A 20667-nucleotide genomic window follows, 5' to 3' on the forward strand; every position below is an offset into this window, starting at 1 on the left:
TTTCATTTTAAGACCTGCTGTTTGGATAAAAATTATTTTTTTAATACATTTTTACGTAATAACAATTAACTATAATATATTTAATATTTTTTTCAGAATTAAACCTATCGACGTTATTTAATTCTACTTTCAATACTCTCAGGTTAACATCACTTTTAACACATGCATTCTGTGTTACAATTTTAAATCATCCGCACTACATTTTCAATTTTCACTATCAGGGCTTTGTCACAAATATTATAAAAAAAACTGGAAACCGAAACGAGACCCCTGAGGAACTTCTGCCGTGATCATCTGTAATCGAGATATATCTGCGAATCTTGATTAGTTGACTTCAATTTCTAAGATGTTCACCATCGAAACAGTGATATATATATATATATATATATATATAGTTTTCTTTAAGTTCAAACTTGCTGTTTCTTCACCGATAAAAACACTTCATATCTCAAAAGGAATAGCTCGGCATAAACAACATCAGGTAGATTAATTATTAACTTTTAAATGCATTGGACTAAAGTATATGAAGAATCAAACAAAACTTGCGAGTGATAGAATTATTTCTCTCGAGCGGATTTTAAGTCATAGAGTAAAGTTATATAGCTGATACATTTATGATTTTATCATTCCTAAGTTTCAACTGTAACATCTAACGTCAATATTCTTAGTTTTTTTCACAATTTACGAAGTCCGTAAGATGCCCTTCGCTAGCACAATAGATAGCCGGGATTTTTAAATTGATAGAAAACTTTATCAAAGTTCGAATAAACCACGACCAAAAAAGCTAAAATAAAAGTAGGACAATATTGGTTTCAAGTTAATTACACACGGAATGGCATAATCCGGCATCCGGAATCTGCGACGTCTCCGTAAACATAAGAGGGGACCCTACGTAAGGCGAGGGTCAGCATAAACTTGCCGCCACTTTCGCTTTCAGTTCCCGCATAGTATACACACGCAGCGCACGTTTATAACGGTTACCTAATTAATAGACACCAATTAACGATTTTCGCGAAGTTTTTCTATAGTGATTATTAATTTGCAATCATTTAAAATTAATATTGAAGACTATTTTTTTCCGAACTTTAAACATTATTTGTGTCAATCAGTGTTAGTCTTTTACGAAATGGTGACAAATGTTAAATGGTTGTTTTTATTGGGAATAACTACGTTACAATTTCCTGGTAAGAGTTCAAATTTACAAATATTACCCCAAAATTTTATTTCCAAATTTACGTAAGTTCATTATAAATAACCTCGATTCAAATTTTTAATGTTTTTGCGAGAGAAAATTAATTGAACTAAATATTTTCTGTTCTTTATTTTTTATGCTTTTAGTTGTTTTTCTGTTTACTTATGTTAGAATTTTTTTACATTTAAATGGTTAAATCTATTCATATCTATTAGACTGACTTTTAAATAATAAATTTTCGTTTCATTCGTATTGATTTTTTAAGCAATTCCAAAAGTATTAAGAAAACCTTTATTTGTTTAGCAATTGGTAAAATGTAGATATTTTAGAATATGTAAATAGATTTTTAATTAATTATAAAATAAAATTATCTTTAGGTCATGAAAAACAAAATAAAATTTTTAAGTACGAATACATTTAACTGCTGAAAAACATTGAACATGGCATTAAAAAATTGTAATATGACATTAAATATTTATTTTCTTTTATATTCTTAATCAGATTGATTATCACTTTCATATTACGTTTCATGATTTTGTACAATTTAATAAAATATATATTTAAATACAAAGTAAACTCAAAAAGTATTCAAAGATGTATAAAGCTGGATAAATAAATGTATGTCACGGCTAGTTGCGAATGAATTACATATTGTAGTCGTTATTAGTGATTACGTTAATAGAAGTATAGAAGAATTCCACAAATCGTATGCCGGGCATTAGTGACTCGTCGCGGCGCGTTCGCACAATGAATGCGAGCGCGCCACTTCCGAATGTTACGTTTAACATTCGGCCGACATTCGAGTTGCATAAGCCTGGAACAGCGTTGCTCTTTCGCACATTAACTCTATCAGCACTCAAGAACATCGTATTATTGAATTCGTTATATTGAAATAAGATTAATAGTTACTTGTGTTTTTCGGTAATACCATTTACATTGTATAAGCATCAAATGTTTATGGTTCTAAAACACTTTTCGATAATTAGTGGTTTGTGCAACGAATGTAATTTAATAATGACTATTTTAGTTATGACCTAATAATAACTTTAACAACCTCTGTAATTATTTACAGGAATAAGTAATATATTATAAAATTAATTATTAAAAATTTCAAGTTATTTATTTCTATCTATAATATAGTCGTATATATAATATATTAAATGAAACATGAGTAACACTACTGAAAAATCTTTAATAAATATTGACACTTTTTTCCAAAAAAATTTTTGAATAAATATCGTTTACTCAAGTATATAAAAAATAAAATATTTCATTAATAATATTAATACAAAAGGTAAAATGTATGATTAAATTCATATGGTTGCAAGCTAGAAATAGTCCTTGCAAGGACACATGACATAGATCACATAAAAAATTAGTTAAATGCGTGTATGGATACATATATCTCGGGTTTTTTACCTTTCGTCATAATCATTTTTTATAAAATATTCCGGAGACCTCTACGAAATAACTGGAGTTGCATAATAGTAGAGAAACTTCAATGAAAACCGCCGTTTAGATTGTGTGCTAATAACGCATGAAAAGTTTCTAAACGAAGGGCATATTCTTGATAAACGGAACATTTCATATACAATCACAATAATTACCAGTGCTTTATTCCAGTATTACCTTCAAATGCCCGCATTTATGCGTGTTGTGTTATTAAGGTCAACAACAAGGCTTTTTCTCAGTCATAATAAATTCAAAATAGTATTTTTTTGCAACAAGGAAATATAGACCAAGACACAAAGGTATTTACTTAAAAAAAAACACGTTTTTTTTCTTTTCTGAGTAATAAGACATTATAGTAGTTAACGCTAATTTGCGGTTACCTTACAAAATTATGAAATTTTGAATAATAAAAGGCTGGTTAATTAACGTTGCAGCAAATGTGGAAGAATTTTTTAAATTATTGTCTAAGTAGTTGTCAACACTTCAAGTTTAATTGTTTTTTCGTTGTAAGCTATTTTCTTACAGAAACCTAGGTTAAATAGTTTCACAGGTAACACAGGTCGTAAAATCATAACTGTTTGTCTATCTTTTGCTGCAAATTAATATATAAAACGCCCTTTCCAAAAATTCATGTTTTCGGAAATAATAATTAACGTAATGTTATAGTAAGAAAAACAGCGGTAGCCCAGCGGAAGATGACTGAAACTCGAAATAGGTCACCGGTTCGATTCCTGGGACACAGTCTTATTAAATGAGATTGACGCTACTCGCAAATAAGCTTTAAGAGGATAGACAACAGTCTCCAGCGTACCATAATTCCACACTGCAATCGCGAACCCGCCTGCCAGGCGTAGCGATTGCGCTATATCCCCCATAGATACCTTTGGGAGAGGCCTGCACATTGCAGTGTACGTTTTTGAGTTAAAACAATGACGACACTAAAAAAAGCATGTTCAGACGTGTATTTTTAGCTTTTGTTTACAATCTGTTCCTGCAAACTCTGTACTGCCAGAAGTTACAAAATTGTCGCAGTCCAGTATAAAAAATAATGTAACGTAAAATTTTGGTGCGGTCACTTTATTCGGAGTGATAGGAAATAGGTGAAAAAGTGTAAAATCTTGCTGATTAATACGCTAGGCTAGTAAAAGTTAATGTACTTAACATTAACTTTTACATCAATCAATCGTATAACATTATTGGGTAAATGGTAATTGCTGAGAGGCGAGCCTACAAATCGTAAGACATTTTGTAGGACCGCATGATGACAATAATAGGGTCTTTGGGATATAGAATACACGTATCGTATTATTGTTACCTCGAAGCTGTTATGAAATATAAAGAAATCGTAAAATGTTTTACCAATGTCGGTGTATGCAAAGTGAACGATCTATATATATTCCATAAGCTATTTTTGATAACAGACTAAGATATATCATGAGATCCTAAATTGAAGAATTAAGAGAATAGTGAAATATCTGTATTATATCCGTGTTGTTAAATTAGTATAAAATTTACTGTGAAACTACATATACTACCGAATTGAAAACAAACCAGTATTGGTATATTTGTAAAACATTATACAACAGTTTATGTTTTCGTATAAACATACATAAAGTTTATACAAAATCTAGAGGATTAGTCACTCACGACATAGTTCACAAGAATCTATACAAATTATTATAAATTTAATTAGACAACTTGATTTATATCAGACATAATAAAAGTAATTAAGGTGGTTTACGTGGGTGATGAAACTCTTGACCTTTGTGTTGCAAAAGGATGTGTCCAACATGACAAAAAGACTGTATCATCGATTGCATCAAAACAGGCACTTATATCATACGCGTGTGCATTATGCGACCATGCGTGTAACCTGTTTTCGTAATGTTCATATTTTGACGGCGACTACAAAATATTTCGTGGTTAAAAAATGTAAAGGCTCTTTATAGATAGAAACAAATGACAAATTTCATTGTACCTTTTTTTTATATTAAAATAAAAATTATCTCTTACGGTCAATTATAAAAAATAATGATTAGTTCGAAATAAGCAACCATTTTTACATGTATTGTTAATGCATAAAAACTTCTTTAGTATGTAAAACTTCATTCGTGGATTGGGGCATGAAAGGTTCGAGTCCTCCATTAGAATTACAGAATGTACGAGAAAATTTAATGGGAAAATTCTGTGTTCGATTTCATCTTCAATTTTTATTTCAGTATTAATTTAAAAAAGAAAAATAAAAAAAAGTCAAACATGAATTAGTCTGTTGGATTACAAGCGATGTTTGTACTACATATTTTCTTAGTACTTTTTCTCTCCATAACAACATTCCTTGTGCCGTAAGAAAATAGAAAGAAAATTAGCTGAATCGGTGACACCTCTCTAATTTGGGTACACATTGTTATATATATATATATATATATATATATATACATATATATATTCATATTCATAATGTAACTAGATTCTCGACGTTAAAAAATAATAATACAATAGTACACGCAACTCTTTTTTTTTTTTTTTTTGTTTCGGTGGGGGAAATCTTCCGGTATTCAAGATGCCCTGCCTCTGGGGGAAGGACAGGGGTATGTGGGATTCCTACCCACTAAAACCCCCCCCGGTGGTCGCCCTCTGCGCTAAACGGGGGACCGCGGTATCTCCCGGTCAGGGATCGCCACGCGGTCTTCCCTTGCGCCTTGCTATTTTTCGATAGCCCGTCCCGGGGTGTGCGTGGATACACTACCCCCGAAACCCTCGTGGTACTATCACGATGGTTCGGGACCACGTCGAACCATCGTCCGCCTCAGAGTCGCCGAAGCTAATGGGAGTTTAGGGCCCCCACCCTAAACTCCCGCGACTCCGAAGGCCCCGTTCATGGTAGGGGAGCACCATTCCTCGGAGGGCCGTCGCGAGGCACGTCTCTGCGCTGACGGCGTCGTCTCCGAGCGGGATCTGTCCTCTGCCGATCCCGTTCGGCTGCCTCCTTCTGGACCATGACGGTCTCACAAAAAGAGGCCACGGCCCTCCACGCCGATGACCCACTCAGCATCGCCGACACGATTGCTGGCAAGGAAAGGTCCTGTCCGATCTCGTCCGCCAGAATCCGCCGCTCCGACTGCCACGCCGGGCAGACCGCAAACGTGTGCGAGGCGGAATCCTGGGCGGCTCCTCCGCAGTGGAAGCAGTTCGCCGTCGCTTCGCGACCAATCCTACACAGGTAATCACCAAAGCATCCATGCCCGGTGATCATCTGCGTAAGCCTGTAGGTGAGCCTTCCGTCTCGTCGCTGCATCCAGGCCTCGAAGACGGGCAGGATCGCTCCAACGACGCGTCTGCGCGCATAGCGCTCTTCCGAGAGCTTAGCGCGCCACGTCGCAAGCGCCCTGCGCCGTTCCTGCCGTCTGACCGCCTCGAGCACACGGTTCGGCTCGCCACCGCCGTCTCGGCGGAGGGTGCGGACTTGGTCGTAGACCCTCGCATCCGACTCCGCTAGAATGTCCAGGGGCGGAAAGCGCGCCAGGACTGTCGCCGCCTCGAACGATATCGTGCGATATCCGCGTACGATCCGTATGGCCATCCTCCGCTGGACGCTGTAGATCTTAGTTCTACAGCGTCGAATCGCCAGCCTTTTTGCCCACACGGGCGCCCCGTACAAGGCTACGGACCGTACGACCCCTGCATAGAGGCGGCGGACTTCCTCCGTGGGTCCCCCGAGATTAGGCAGCAGTCTATGCATGGCACCCGCTATCCTCTCAATCCGGGGGACGAGGCGATCGAAGTGCTCTTCGAAGCCCCAGCGGCTGTCCAAAGTGAGGCCGAGGTACTTCATGTACCGCCCCACCGTGACATCGTGCCCACCGACGCGAACGCGCGAGTCGGGAGGTTCCCTCGTTCGAGGCAACCGGTGGAACCATAGCGCCTCGGTCTTGTTTGGCGCTATTTCCAACCCCAGCCCGCGTATTTTAGCGACGACGACTTCCGTCCCAAGCTCGGCGAGCTCCCTGGTCCTCTCGAAGTTGTCTCCGCTGGCGACTACCAGCGTGTCGTCGGCGTAACAAACGACGCTCACGCCGGCGGGGAGACTGACTTGCAGAACCGCATCGTACGCGAGGTTCCATAAGAGTGGTCCTAGGACCGACCCCTGCGGCACCCCGCGCTTGATCTCCCTCCGGTTACTCCTTCCGTTTTGGTCCATGTACACGATGTACCTGTCTCGCAAGTAATCGCCGATGACGCCTCGCAGGCAGGGAGGGACCTCATGCTGGATCAGTCCCTCCCTTATCGCATCCCAGGGCAGTGAGTTGAAAGCGTTGACGATGTCGAGGCTTATCGCCAACGCTACACCACCCCGCGACACGGCCTGCTCCGACAAGGACCGAACGCGCATGATCGCGTCGACGGTCGAACGCCCTCGACGGAAGCCAAACTGGCTGTCGGCAAGATCGGGGCCGACGCGAGACAGATGCTCGCCGATACGAGCGGCAATTATCCTTTCGAACAGCTTGCCGCACTCGTCCAGCAGGCATATGGGACGGTACGCAGAGGGAGATTCTACGGCCCTGCCTTCTTTCCTCAAGAGGACCAATCGTGCCTCCTTCCAAGGCGTGGGGAACGTGGCTCGGCGGAGACAGCTCGTGAAAAGCTCCGCCAGCTTACCCCCCAAAGACGCCAGACTAAGTACCCAGACCCGACCCGGTATTCCGTCGGGCCCCGGCGCGGTGTTTCGCGCTCTGAGACGGCTCACGGCTCGATCCAGCTCCTGCGCCGTTACCCTCGTCTCATCCGTCCACTCCCACGGCTGTGCCGGGGGGTGCGCGGAGGGACTTGACCGATCTTCCGGAAAAAGAGTATCTACTACCCTCCTCAGAAAGACCGGTTCTAAGGTCTCCGTCGTCGGGGGCATCCATGGCCGGAGTTTTCCCAGCACTATTCGGTATGGACGCCCCCACGGATCCCTGTCGAGTCCCTGCAGGAGCTCGACCCAACACCGAGCCTTGGCGCCAGCTACCGCCTTTTGCAACGCCTTTGTAGCCGCCCGGTACTCCCTGTACAGTCTGGCCATCTCCTCCTCCGGAGCTTGCCTTCGCCTCCTTCGGGCTCGGGTGTACCGGCGGCGGCTCAGCAAGCAGACCTTGCGGAGTTCCGCAATTTCCGCCGACCACCAGTGCACCCCCCTGCGCTTGGGACGACCGGCCCGGGGCATCGACGCGTCGCAAATTTGCGTCAATATCTCCCGGAACCAGTTCGCTCCCCTCTCCGGTTCGGACAGAACCTCTTCGGCGTTCGGCCAATCGGCGACGCAGGCGGCGGCCTCTAGCCGGTCTTTGTCTAGCCGCTTCAAACACCAGCGTCGCGTAGTGCTGCCGTCACGGCCGCCAGAGTCAGCGACGGGCCTGCGGATCGCAACATCGAAAACGATGTGGTTGCCGGTGGTTGGAGGGCAACCCAAGGTCTGAGCACAGAGGGCATTTGAGTGCGGATGACACGCACTCTCTTGCCTTGTGCCCAGACTCGCCACATGCGAAACACCGCGTGCTCCGGTTTACAGAGTTGGGACACCTGGCGCCGACGTGTCCCTTCTCCAGGCACCGGAAGCAGTGCATGGGCCTGGGTTCCAGGGGTGCCACCCTCACCGAACCCCAACCCACACGCACGCGCCCCGCAGTCACCAGAGCATGGGCCACCTTGACCGGGCACCGCAACCAGCAGGTGCCCATGCTCGTGTTTGTTCGGTGGACGTCCCCGACCTTGACGTCGTCCACCGAACAGCCGCCCGCCTCTGCCACTGCTTCCGCGACCTCGCCCGGACTGACGGCGTCGTCGAGGTCCCTCAAGCGGATTTCGCTCGTCTTGACGGGGCGGCTGATCTTAACCGCCACATCGCGAAGGACCTCACGCATCCTCGCCGCGAGGTCGTCTGCCTTTCGGCCACAGCCTTCTCCACTGATCTCCAAGAGGAGCGCTCCAGTCAAGGCACGTTTTTGGCGCAGAGCCTCGATGCCGAGGTCCGCCAGCCGTATTCTTGCCTTCGCCGCCTTTACTACCTCTGCATAGGTGGAGGTGGAGCCTTCCAGCAGCGTAACCGTCACGGCCGCCGTAGTGGGAGCTCGCTTCGCCTTCTTGGTCCCGCGGCTCCTGGGTGCGGCAGGCGGTTTAGCACTCGGACGAGGCACGGGCCGTGGCGCCGACCTGGGTTTTCGGGCAACCTCAGCCCAGGTGTTCCGGGTCGTGATCGCCGACGCTGCCGGAGGCGGTGCTGTCACTGGAGGCAGTTCCGGCACAGGAGGAGGCGCAGTCTTCCTCCTGGGGCGCCTAGACCGCCGCGGTCGCGGCGGCTGCGATGCCGGCGGTGCTTGTGGAGGCTGCGGCGGTGCGAGCGGCTCGGAAGGGACGGTCGACTGAGTCGGACGCGGTCCAGTCCTACTGGCGGCCAACGGCGGCCTTATTGCCCTGTCGGGGAACAGTTTGGCCTCGAAGGCAGCCAGTTTCGATTCGATGAGGGCTCCAATGCGATGCATGAGCCCCTCTTCGGTAGACGCGGACGTCCTTGGCACTGGTGCTGGCCGGGCCCGCGGAGGCGCGGGGGCAGCTGCCTTGGCCTGCTCCGTTGTAGCACTACGGACGCGACGAAGCTCCATCGTGAGGCTTTCCACTTTCGCAGAAAGGCTGGAAAGCTGAGAACGCAATTCTGCGTTTTCTTGCTCTAACTTCTCGACGGTACACGCAACTCTTCACGCAACGAGACCTATTCGGGTTATTCTGAGTTCAAGGTCAAACTTTGTGTTTATTATAATAATCAATTTTTTTTCACTTCAAATATTAACGTATTTTCTCTATATTTTTAGTTATTGATAAGTGTATTTTTAATAATTTTATCTAAATAATGACATGAAATATTATAAAAAACGTACGTCAGAATTAACTTCTAGAAATTACATAAGTTAATGCAATTTCAGTGACATAACTTGTTTTAAAAAAAGTTTTATCTAAATAGAGACACCTCGAGACGTGCAATGAATATACATTCATGAATCATAAGTGAAAGTGTTGTGACCCGTCACACTTCGTGTCGTTTAAATTGTGCCCAAAGAGGATAGATCCTTAAGTTAAAATAATTGTTATACATGGAAGGTTAAAGTTATATTGGTTTCTCTTAAGTCGATCGGTGGGAATATTATCTAATGCTATCAAACGTTTCTTGCCCGATGTATTGTTATTTGCTTAACTTTATTATGACACATTATTTTAGAAAAATTTTCAGAAAGTCTATCATGTTATTTTTTAAAAAGGTAAATAACAGAATTATTGGTAGTAGGACAAAGAACAACCTTAATAGTGGTTACTATTGTGGTAGTAAACTACTTTTAACATTTTAAATACAAGCTAGACGCACTCTGCGCCCTGCCATCTCATACCCGCAGAATCTGAAAATGTAATCTAAAAAAAGTTTAAAAGATTTACAATTACAATAAATTTATTACTTAGATATTAATCAACCTTAGAAAGAAGAATACGTCTCAGCAAAAGAATTATTATTAGAAAAATTGCTATCGAAGACTAATCTCTGGAGTTTGATAGATTTTAATGAAATGGGACAGATACTTGGTCTGTATGAAGTATAAGTCCGGTGATGTGTAAAATACTGGAGCCATCTTTGAGATGGAATGGCGAAATATCAACTCGAAGCTTTGGACTCTATACAGAGACGAGGCAAGGCTTATTTCTAACGATACCTCGATGAAAGCTTATAAAGGAGAGTGTGCAACAGAGTTACATTTTTCCCTCACCTCTTTTCTGCTATCAGACATCAAGACGCAAGGTTACACGACATTCATACACGGTTGAAATTCTTTCAACCCGGACTAAGCGTTTTGCTGTTTTTATTGTGCGAATAGCCAAGAAATGGAAGAACCTACACGGCGTCTTTGCTTCCAGCTAGCTATAACTTGAGAGTCATCAAGTAAAAAGTGTATACGTATCTTCTAGACAAGTACGTACCATCGTAGACCTTTTCGTCGCTTAACATAAGGGGAGCCAGAGCTCATAAGATTTCCATATAAACCTTAAAAAACTATAGAGTAATCTTCGATACATAATATGATAAATTTCATTTAAATATCCTTTGATAATATAAATACGATTATTACGATATACTGAGTTCGTCTGTTATAATTTTTACGCTATATTATGTCTTTATTTCAAATGATTTATAAATTTTGCTCTGAAATAAATAAAAAACGGAGTAATTATCAATTATATTCGTTATTTAAATTCCTTAATGGCTATTAATATTAATATATTATTATCTGCATAAGAGTACGAATAATTCTGATAATTAACGAATTTTCAAAAATATTTTCTTAATAATTGTGTTTGTTTTTTCACTAAACATAGTTAATAATACATAAAACCCAAATAATAGTTGTTTAATTATCTACTCATTACATATTTTTTCATTGAAGATGAAACTTTTAACAAAAGATTTGCCTACAAACAATAAACCTTAGAGAATCGTACTCTATAAGGTTATTTTTTCATATTGATTATGATTAGTGAAGGACAAGTGAGCGGTTGGTGTCTTCAAAAGTCTGGCTAAAAGCTCTTCGATTCGGACAAAATAAACCTTACTAGACATTATTCTATATTAATATGTTCATGACTATCAGCGTATAGATAAACATAAATAACTTTGTAATTATGACATTTTATGAAACTAGATTTGGATTAGGTTCCATGTTCTCTTACACTCACTTAACATTTAATTATTTTTTTACTCAATACTTATTATTTATAACTCATTTTTTATTTTTTTTATTTATTTTGGTACTCAATACTAAATATTTATTACAGAAAAAGTCAGTAAAATTTTTAATAAGATTATAGGATAATATTTGGCATGTTTTATGAATAAAATCCACGAAGGCGGCCTATGTCTAGCTTAATATTTTCCATAGGTAAATAAATATATTATAGATAATTAATTTTTATGGTTTTTTGCATGACAACAATGATTTCGTCGTATGAAAAACAAGACGTAAACGATGATTTTCATAATTCTATAATAGTGTATCATTAATTAAATACAGCAAGATATTATAATTATGTTACTGTTTCGTCGGTCCCCATTGGCGAGCCTTCACATCCCGCGCCTACCGGCTCCTGGTCGCGAGTCAAAAACTTTTCGGCCCCAATTTGCACAGGTTACACGAGTGATGTTTCCCACCCGCGCTACTTCGTTGGCTTTAGTTCTTCTGCGGATCTTCTCATTTCTAATTCGATATCAAAGCGAACTGCATTTGAGCATTCCTCTCTGGGTGACATTGAGCCTTTTTATAAGGCACGTCGTAAATGTCGATTCATAAGCCATTACTTTACAATGAATTAATTAAATCAAACTGTGATCGTAAATTTTCCACTCACATGTTCATATAATATGTATTACAAGGTGAATTGTGTATTTCATAAGCTAAATGTATTTATCGGCAGTTTCGAAAACGCAACAAAAAGAGGACCGCGAGAAAAAGCCACAGTCGGTACGAGACCTGTTCAATACTACCTCTTGTATCCCGGGCCCTTTCCGGTGTCCGCATCCACAAATGCAATTTTATTTATATACAAGGTAATATAATTACGCTAACTTCAATTAAAATCGGTTAAAGCTGCTGTAAATTTATTTACTTTGAATTTTTTTATCAAAGATTTAATATATTTTAATAAATTATTTTACAATTTTTCAGGAGTACACAAGAAAGAGGAGAGTTACTAAACACTCTGGATAATGACTCATTAACATATTCAAGATTTAATACAAAGCATCCGACGAAAATCGTCGTCCATGGTTTCGGCGGAGGGCGTAATCTGTCCCCCAGCACCGACATGAGGAAGGCTTACTTCACGCGAGGAAATTATAACATTATCATCGTCGATTACGGCAGCCTAGTCAAACAGCCCTGCCTCAGTCAGGTACGTAAACAGACTCATTTGTCATGTCAGCCGATAGGCGCCAACTTTAAAGCATAGGTCTCCTCTAAAAATCGCCACCTCGCCCTTCGTTCCTAAAATCCAGCAAAGAGGTAGTACACGTTTTAATAGATAGATATAAAACAAAGAAAAAAAATTATAGCAGTACGCTTCGGGTGTATATATATTTTAACTTAAATATTTAAAAAAAAATGATATTAGAATGTAATCTGATAGACAAATAGAAGGTATATAACCAAAGAAAAGAATTAAATTGTACTGTGATATAAAAGGAAACCTATTGTGATATTTTGGGAGCGAAGGAGAAGCAATAAAGGTGATGTATAGAATAAGACTGGTAAGCCAGAGTAATGTGAGATGTTGTGAAGAAAAATTCAAGAATGTATGAATTAGGTTGTGACGGACAAAAGGAGAGTAAAAGAATTATATAAATATAAGTGAAAAAATTATTGAATAGTTAAAGACCTTGTTCCTTCCAAGATGACCGATCTTGCGCTACCCGCATCCTGCGTATCCGTACTTTCCGCGACCTTGACTATTTCGTCAGTGACGTCAGCTTGTGGACGCCATTTGAGAATTTTTCGGCCCCAACAGTCAAGATTGATTATAATTTAGTGTATTCATGAAAGTGTGCGCCAATTTTTACAGTATTCATTCCATAACAAGTTTAATTCTCAAGAGAATTTACATGAATCGACTTATCCAGGAACGTCTCTTGAATCCAGAGCATACAACTCAAAGGATAAAGAGTTAATGTTTATTTTGTGTAAATTATTACCACAAAAATTAAACAAATCAATTATAGTTTTGAAGCAAACTTAATATGGTAAGCATAAGCTTGTTAAGCTCGTTGAAAGATGCTGATGCAGACGCTTTGATGCTTCCAAGCGATTCTCTTAGAAATCTGTGGGAGAGTTATGTTTCGCAGTGGACGTCTTACTACTAAAATGAAGCAATGATTATGATTTAAGAAAAGTTCGTCTAAATAATATTTATCGATCCCTAATAATACCTAATTAGATGGAATTTTTTTTATAAATATTACCGGTGAATGATAAAAAAGGGCTACACTATACCTTTTCAAAATGAATTTTAAGTCTAAAAGGTCAACTTGTATCAACCGGACTTTACCAGAAGTGAACAAAGAACTGTTCTATCATATCGTCAGGATACGTTTCACTGTGTAATGGTTATTGTTGTGTTCTAGATAGAATGGGCTCCTCGCTTTGCAAGCTTATGTATAGCGCAGCTCGTGGACTATCTGCAATATCATCCGACGAAAGCGGTATCTCCAGAAAAGCTACACACGATCGGATACAGCGTCGGGGCACATATCCTAGGATTAGTGGCGAATCATTTGAATGATGGAAAACTTGGAAGGATCACCGGTAATAAAATTTAATGTATCATTGTCATAATAGTTAAATATCTTTTAATTTTATCTTATAGTAATTAATTCACATTTTTATTTTTATTTTAATATTAAGTATAATTATGAGACCGAGAATGAGTAATGTATTTTTAAATTTGTCAATTATTATTACCCTATATTACTTTATTTTTTATTTATCCTGTACGGGGACATTTACATTTTGTTTTCATATTTAACATGCGTTGTACGAAGCATCGCGCTGCAATAATACAGGGTGGGCCACGGATGCGTACGAATTTAAAATCGCTATAGCGTTGGAACGGGGTAAGGGAGCGGAGTGCGGGAGGTGGGGATCTGTAGCTCGGTTCTCGGAAATTTTGTCGCGATGGAGCACTTCCAGTGTGAACAGCGTGCGTTCTGTGTTAAAAATTATTACAAAAATGCCGATCCGGGCGTTATTGTTCGACGTTTATTTCGCTCTCACTATGGATTGCATGACTTAAATCAGTGTCCGAGTGAAAGTTTGATTAGGGCGTGGGTCAGGAAGTTCGAGGCTACCGGTTCGACCCTCAATCAGAAACCTAAGGGGCCCAAAAGGACAACAAGGTCAGAGGAAAACATAAACGAAGTCAGAGCTTCCGCCTGGGCAATCAACTCGCAAGCGATCAGCAGAGCTCTCTGTATCAAGAACGACTTTGCGCCGAATCTTGAAGAAAGATTTAAAATTGCACCCCTATAAACTTCAACTAGTGCAAGATTTGAAGCCGAATGATCACAATTTACGACATGATTTCGTCAAAACAATGTTTGAGCGGTTTCGGCGCTTCAACAATATTCTTTTTTCAGATGAAGCCCATTTTCACTTAAATGGGCACGTAAATAAACAAAATAGTCGTTATTGGGCCTCAGACAATCCACGTTTCAAACACCAAAAGCCTTTGCATTATCCAAAAGTGACAGTTTGGGCGGCTATTTCAGCACACGGAATCATCGGACCCTTTTTCTTTGAAGACCAGCGAGGAAATTTTGTGACAGTAAATACTGAGCGATACATAGCCATGTTACGCCATTTCTTTTTCCCGCAGCTGTCAGAATTTCAAGGGTACAATAGTGCGACATGGTTTCAACAAGATGGCGCCACATGCCATACATCTAACGAGAGTTTGGCAGTCTTAAAGGAGAAGTTCCCTGGAAAACTCGTTTCGCGCGGAGGTGACATTCCATGGCCACCTAGGAGTCCGGATTTAACTCCACTAGACTTTTTCCTGTGGGGTTACATGAAGAGTAGAGTCTACAGTAATAATCCGACCTCAATTGCCCAGTTGGAGGCCAATATCCACGGAGAAATGGCCGCAATTCCGCGCGCCAGGTGCGAACGAGTTTTCGGCAATTTGAAGACGAGATTCAAAAAATGTTTGCAGCGGGATGGTGCGCATCTGGATGATGTTATTTTCAAAAAACGATTTTCCCAAATGTTTACTTTAATTTAAAAATAAATTTATTTTAGTATTACTTTTGTTAAGTTTTTTATGAATTTTTCAAATTCGCAAAACTCCGAGGCCCACCCTGTATTATTAAACCTTCATGTATTGCCTTCTATGTATGAGTAAAGTAAAGTTTTTTTTTAAGATTGTCATTAGAATTTCAAGTATTTATTTAACTTTTTTTATCATAATTGCAGGATTAGACCCTACAATTTTCTTTTATATGGGAAATAATCGCTCTCGCGATCTAGATCACACGGACGCTTTGTTTGTTGATATTCTCCACACGGGTGCTGGTATTCTTGGACAATGGGGACCCAATGGACACGCTGATTTTTATGTAAATGGAGGCTCTAGCCAGCCTGGATGTGCCCATGATACTATTTTTCGTAAGTATATTTTTTTGAATAGAAAACCTGTTACTTATAAATGTAATATTAATAATGAATATACAAACATGCCCTATAAATTTGCTGTGACTTTTTTTCTTTTTCTTTAATTAGCATATATTCTTAATTCATATTTTGGAATCATCAAAACGTTTTTTTTTTTTTTCATAACCTTTTACTTAACGCCATCTATCAGATCAATTAGCACACAACAACTTTTATACTCTGTTATAGGCTAGTAGTATCTCTCATGAAGAACAGGTGGCCGTAATATACATTTTATTAGTAGTTGTAGTAAATATTATTATCAACCAAAATTTTATCTATTAATTTTTATAATCTTTCGTTTTATAATGAAGTTCTTTAATGTTTTAGAAACACTTTCCTGCGATCATACAAAGGTGACTCCATATTTCATTGAATCTATAAACAGTCCGATGGGATTCTGGGCAGGACCGTGTCCAAATCTCTTATCCTACCTCATCGGTTGGTGCGAACCCAAGGACACGGAATATGTGTTAATGGGAGAACACGTCACACACAGGTAATAAGAGCTCTTGAAATTTATATGTAAAATAAAATTGATGTGTAATTTAATAAAACAAATTTATTTGAAGTTATTTCGATATTAATTTAAAATATAATACTCTATTCCATTTTAAATATTACAAAAGTTGTATTGACTTTTTTTACCAATAAACTAATTATTAAAATTTTCTAAAATATATACAAATATGACGTAACCTTCCAAATTCAAATATGCTTTTGAATACACCGATAACATTTTTGAAAGTGATACCGTATCCGAAGCGAAGCATTAAAATCTCAGAGATGAAATCAAAACCCTCTAAGAGTTTATTTACAATTTCTGTGAACCAATAGTCACATTAAAAAAATGATCAATTTTTGATAGATGCTTGTAATAATCTATATCTTGCGAAATACATAGTTCATCTAGTATTCTTTGAGTTTAAGACACAAGGTTCAAATCGTCCAATGAGACGCATGGGTGAAAAACTTATTATTAGGAATCGAAAGTTAGCCTGAAAACCACGTGGAACTGGTCGCGTACTGTACGCCAAGAATTGTGACTGGGATTTTTTTTTTTACTTAATTTTTTTATTTTTGCTAATCATGTCCTTACATTACATGTATCTACATAACATTATTTGCACAAGCATAGTTATGGTTGAATAGAAATTATGTTCTTAAATTATACGATAAGAAATTTAAAGAAGACTTTAAATTGATATTAATGAAAATAAAAACACGTACCATGTTTATACTTAATTTTGGTTTATTTTACAGAGCACGTGGCGTTTATTACGTAACAACCAACGCAAGACCTCCTTATGCAAGAGGTTTTCCCGGCAAGTCAAGGCGCTTGCGGTCGATCACACCATACAGCTGATTTAGTTTATTGTTTAATAGTAAAATTATTTAAAATAACGAAGTAATGCCAACGACTACAATAGTAATTATTATTTGATAGTGTCATATTCTTGTCTATATGTCTTGGGTATTTTTGGGATAGTTTATGGTAAATGATTCTTTAGGCTAAATCTTAAGTCACCTGTACAATGCTTTAATTTTTTGTTAAAATTTTAACAATGCTTCTTGTTTATATAGTGTAAAAAAATCTTATGTGGTCACAGTAGTGTAAATATTAATTATGTATTTTTAATTAATAAAGTTTGGTTGATATTGTAAAATTCCAGGTTTAGATTTGATCTCAGAAATAACAAAGTAATATTTGATTAGTGTATAAAGTTAGCGAATTGGGTGATAAAGCTAGAATAATAGGGAAACATCCATGTAATTTTTTTTTTTGGGTAGACTTTATTTATTCTTTCAACCTTATTTCTCTTGCCTAAAAATAGTCAAATGCTTTAGATATATATTTTTTAATTGTGTAAATTTCATTTCATCATTTTATTATATATTTTTTAATGTTAGGCTACATTAAAAATGTTTTTTAGTCAATATTTATTTATTGCCTTATAATGTTCTCAGCCACGCGCATGGACCAGTACTTTTCTCAATTATGAATTTCTAGTAGAGAGACTAAATAATCTCAATCCAAAATTGCAAAATGCAAAGATATTTTCTAAGCAGTTATTAAAAAGCAAAGCATGTTTGGATTTTTTCCATAACATTTGGAAATTTCCTACATAAACAAAAAACGGTGAAATTCCTATAGCATACCTAACACTTTTAATAAGCACACCGCGTACATCGTTGGACAAGTGTTTGTTTGTTGTACCTAGCTAAGAAAGTTGTAAAGAAAATCCATTATAATTTTTATCAGGTAATGTACAGTACCGAAACATCGAATTTGCGTAAATGAAACAATCCTAGGAGGGATAATTGTAACTGCTCAATTTATATATTCTTTTATAATTCTTAGAATGTGTAAGCATAATATTAAAAACAAAATGATTCGGTGATTCTGAACTCATTATATTACATTAAATAGATATAAGACTTTGAAAATTGCCTAGGTAAATCCTATAAATTATATGATAAACATTTCGAACAAAATTGTGGTATTTTTATTTTATTGATTCTAAAATTGCTAAGTTAATATGTTTACCGTTAGATTATTTAACAGTTACACTAACTTATGGCTTGAATTATTTGTTAATATAAATTCAAAACATATGTTTTCGTAACGGTAGGTAATTTTAAGACTTCTAGTTAAAACCTTTTAATAAATTTGTAAGCATTTTAAGTAGCAGGCAAATTTTCCCAAAATTTTCGTTATAAATATAATAAATAATATTAAAGGAAACGTATTAAAGTTTAACTTTAATGCAGCTTAGTACTCATAAGTTTTACAACGAAAAACATACTTTCACGTTAAAATAAAATCATACACCAGTTTTTTTTAATTATTAATTATTTTCATCTATTCTAAACATGTACTTACACTAGTATAGTTACTCCATGATGTATTGTAAGATTTACATTTTGTAATGATAAAAAATTTATTGTTAGTATTTAGCGTCGTCTTTCAAGTACACATACAAAACTTTATAACCCCGTGTCTGTGATTAGTATAAATAATAGGTAACAGATGGCAATAATATTATTTTAATACTGGACAAAATGCAACATTATAATTATTTTCACGTAGTATAATATACATTATAATTATAGAAAGGTTTATTACCTTTATTCGCTTACGGATATATTTTCTGAAAAGTTATTGTGTACTCATAAGTCTACTTGAATATATATCAGGTCATATGTGTTATTTTGAGTCAAATTAGTGAAAAAAATAGCTAAGAGATGGCGCTTCTCGGCGTTATAATGTAATATCTGCTATAGAATAGGCAAAGTAAAACGCTTTGATTATTTTACGATAGATGGCTCTAGCAAGCAAAATCTCTCGAAAAACACCTCTGATCTAGCCATTTTTCATTAGTTATAGGCGTCAGGATAATATTATACAAACATTCAAATAATACAGATAAGCGACAATTTGTCCCATTACCTGTAAAATGTAAGTCTGAAAACCATAAGGGACCAATCGGGTAGTACAAGTATTGAGAAAAAACTCAATGTATGGAAACGTTACAATTTTCCAAAAAGAATCTTGTATGAATTTAAAAAATGGCCCCCATAAGAAGCTTGTGAAAATCTCTAAATATCATTCGGATTTTCACTTTTAATTCTTTTGTTTCTAACTTTGTTAATTTCAACGCAAAAATGTAAAGAAAAACGCTTTGAATATCTATTGTATTATATTTTGTATATTTTGTATTGTATATTTAGCTAAGCATTTTAATTTAATTTTCACTATACATTAGAAAATTATATACATTGTTACGTAACAGTTAAAAAATGTACAATGGGCGGTATTAACCTTCAAAGCCCTTTTTTCTATGCAATTACAGTGAAGATATAGAAGAATAAGTACTGGGTAGTTATCGTGAACGTACATACGTGCATACGTAATAATTCACATGCTTATATGTATATATGTATATTTGTATATAGTTATTCGTGTGTATGCTAATAATAAATAGATTATAATAAATACATAAATTTAAATACAAAAATAAATATTAACATCAAACATTAACTTAAATTGTACTTGCCTCAGAAAAATATAGAAGCAGAGAAGGAAAAAAATTCTGAATTAATAGAAAATAATCAATGAGCTAATAAAACGTCTTATATTTAGCGGTAACGCATCGCACAATTGTACGTCCTGTGTGGTAAAACATTTAGCCATTAAAGATGTAGAATGCGCCGGCATTAATCTCATATTCTTTGACGATCCCAACGACTTTTCACGTGTATCACGAAAAAATTCAAATCTAGATTCGAGTAAGAAAAAGTGCGAGGATTGAATAGAATACTAGAGTAAATAAGGGATTTGACCAATTGAGCTTAACGCGATATTCGGAACACGATCGGAAACTAATTCGAAATATATCATAAATTTACTACACAGAGAGGATTCCAAATAGCTGGTATCTGCATAATCAGGGATAGGGAGAAGGATTGATTGTACAAGAGAAATCTTAGTAGTATTTAAAAAGTAATAAGTATAGTTGTTGCAAAGACCCTGCCGAAGCAAATAGTTTATGGCTTTTTTTCTTGAACCTGTGGACTTCACGAAAGTAGTTTATCGAAGTGAATGCCAGGGTTTAATAGTACAAGAATTAAAATCCAAAAATTGTAATTTAAATTATAAATTTAGCTATAGATCTTCGGAAGTGTGAATAAATTATTGAAGCAAATTTTAAAATTTTAAATATGTTAAAAGTTAATTTTACTCCACGC

The 20667-nt window shown here is 37.8% G+C and overlaps 1 protein-coding gene across 1 annotated transcript; it reads left to right on the forward strand.

The window, feature by feature from the left end:
• The first annotated feature begins 1117 nt into the window (after positions 1–1117).
• Positions 1118–17329, forward strand: LOC137932783 (pancreatic lipase-related protein 2-like). The gene is made up of 7 exons (XM_068776457.1): positions 1118–1184; positions 12134–12266; positions 12385–12610; positions 13836–14016; positions 15682–15873; positions 16249–16417; positions 17182–17329. Exons 1-7 carry the CDS (start codon positions 1127–1129, stop codon positions 17282–17284), a joined length of 1062 nt encoding a protein of 353 aa, XP_068632558.1. The 5' UTR covers positions 1118–1126; the 3' UTR covers positions 17285–17329.
• Positions 17330–20667: the final 3338 nt, after the last annotated feature.

This window comes from Battus philenor, unplaced genomic scaffold (genome assembly GCF_028537555.1).
Source record: "Battus philenor isolate CCGP_79_NKW_IND1 unplaced genomic scaffold, ilBatPhil1.0.hap1 SCAF_12, whole genome shotgun sequence".
Classification (NCBI taxonomy): Eukaryota; Metazoa; Arthropoda; class Insecta; order Lepidoptera; family Papilionidae; genus Battus; species Battus philenor.

What these genes read in the sequence shown, in the direction of transcription:
- LOC137932783 (XM_068776457.1), top strand. Translation starts at nt 1,127, where the DNA reads ATGGTGACAAATGTTAAATGGTTGTTTTTATTGGGAATAACTACGTTA. An exon ending in AACTACGTTACAATTTCCTG is followed by an intron (nt 1,185 to 12,133) that starts GTAAGAGTTCAA and finishes ATTTATCGGCAG; the next exon opens with TTTCGAAAACGCAACAAAAA. An exon ending in GGAGAACACGTCACACACAG is followed by an intron (nt 16,418 to 17,181) that starts GTAATAAGAGCT and finishes TTTATTTTACAG; the next exon opens with AGCACGTGGCGTTTATTACG.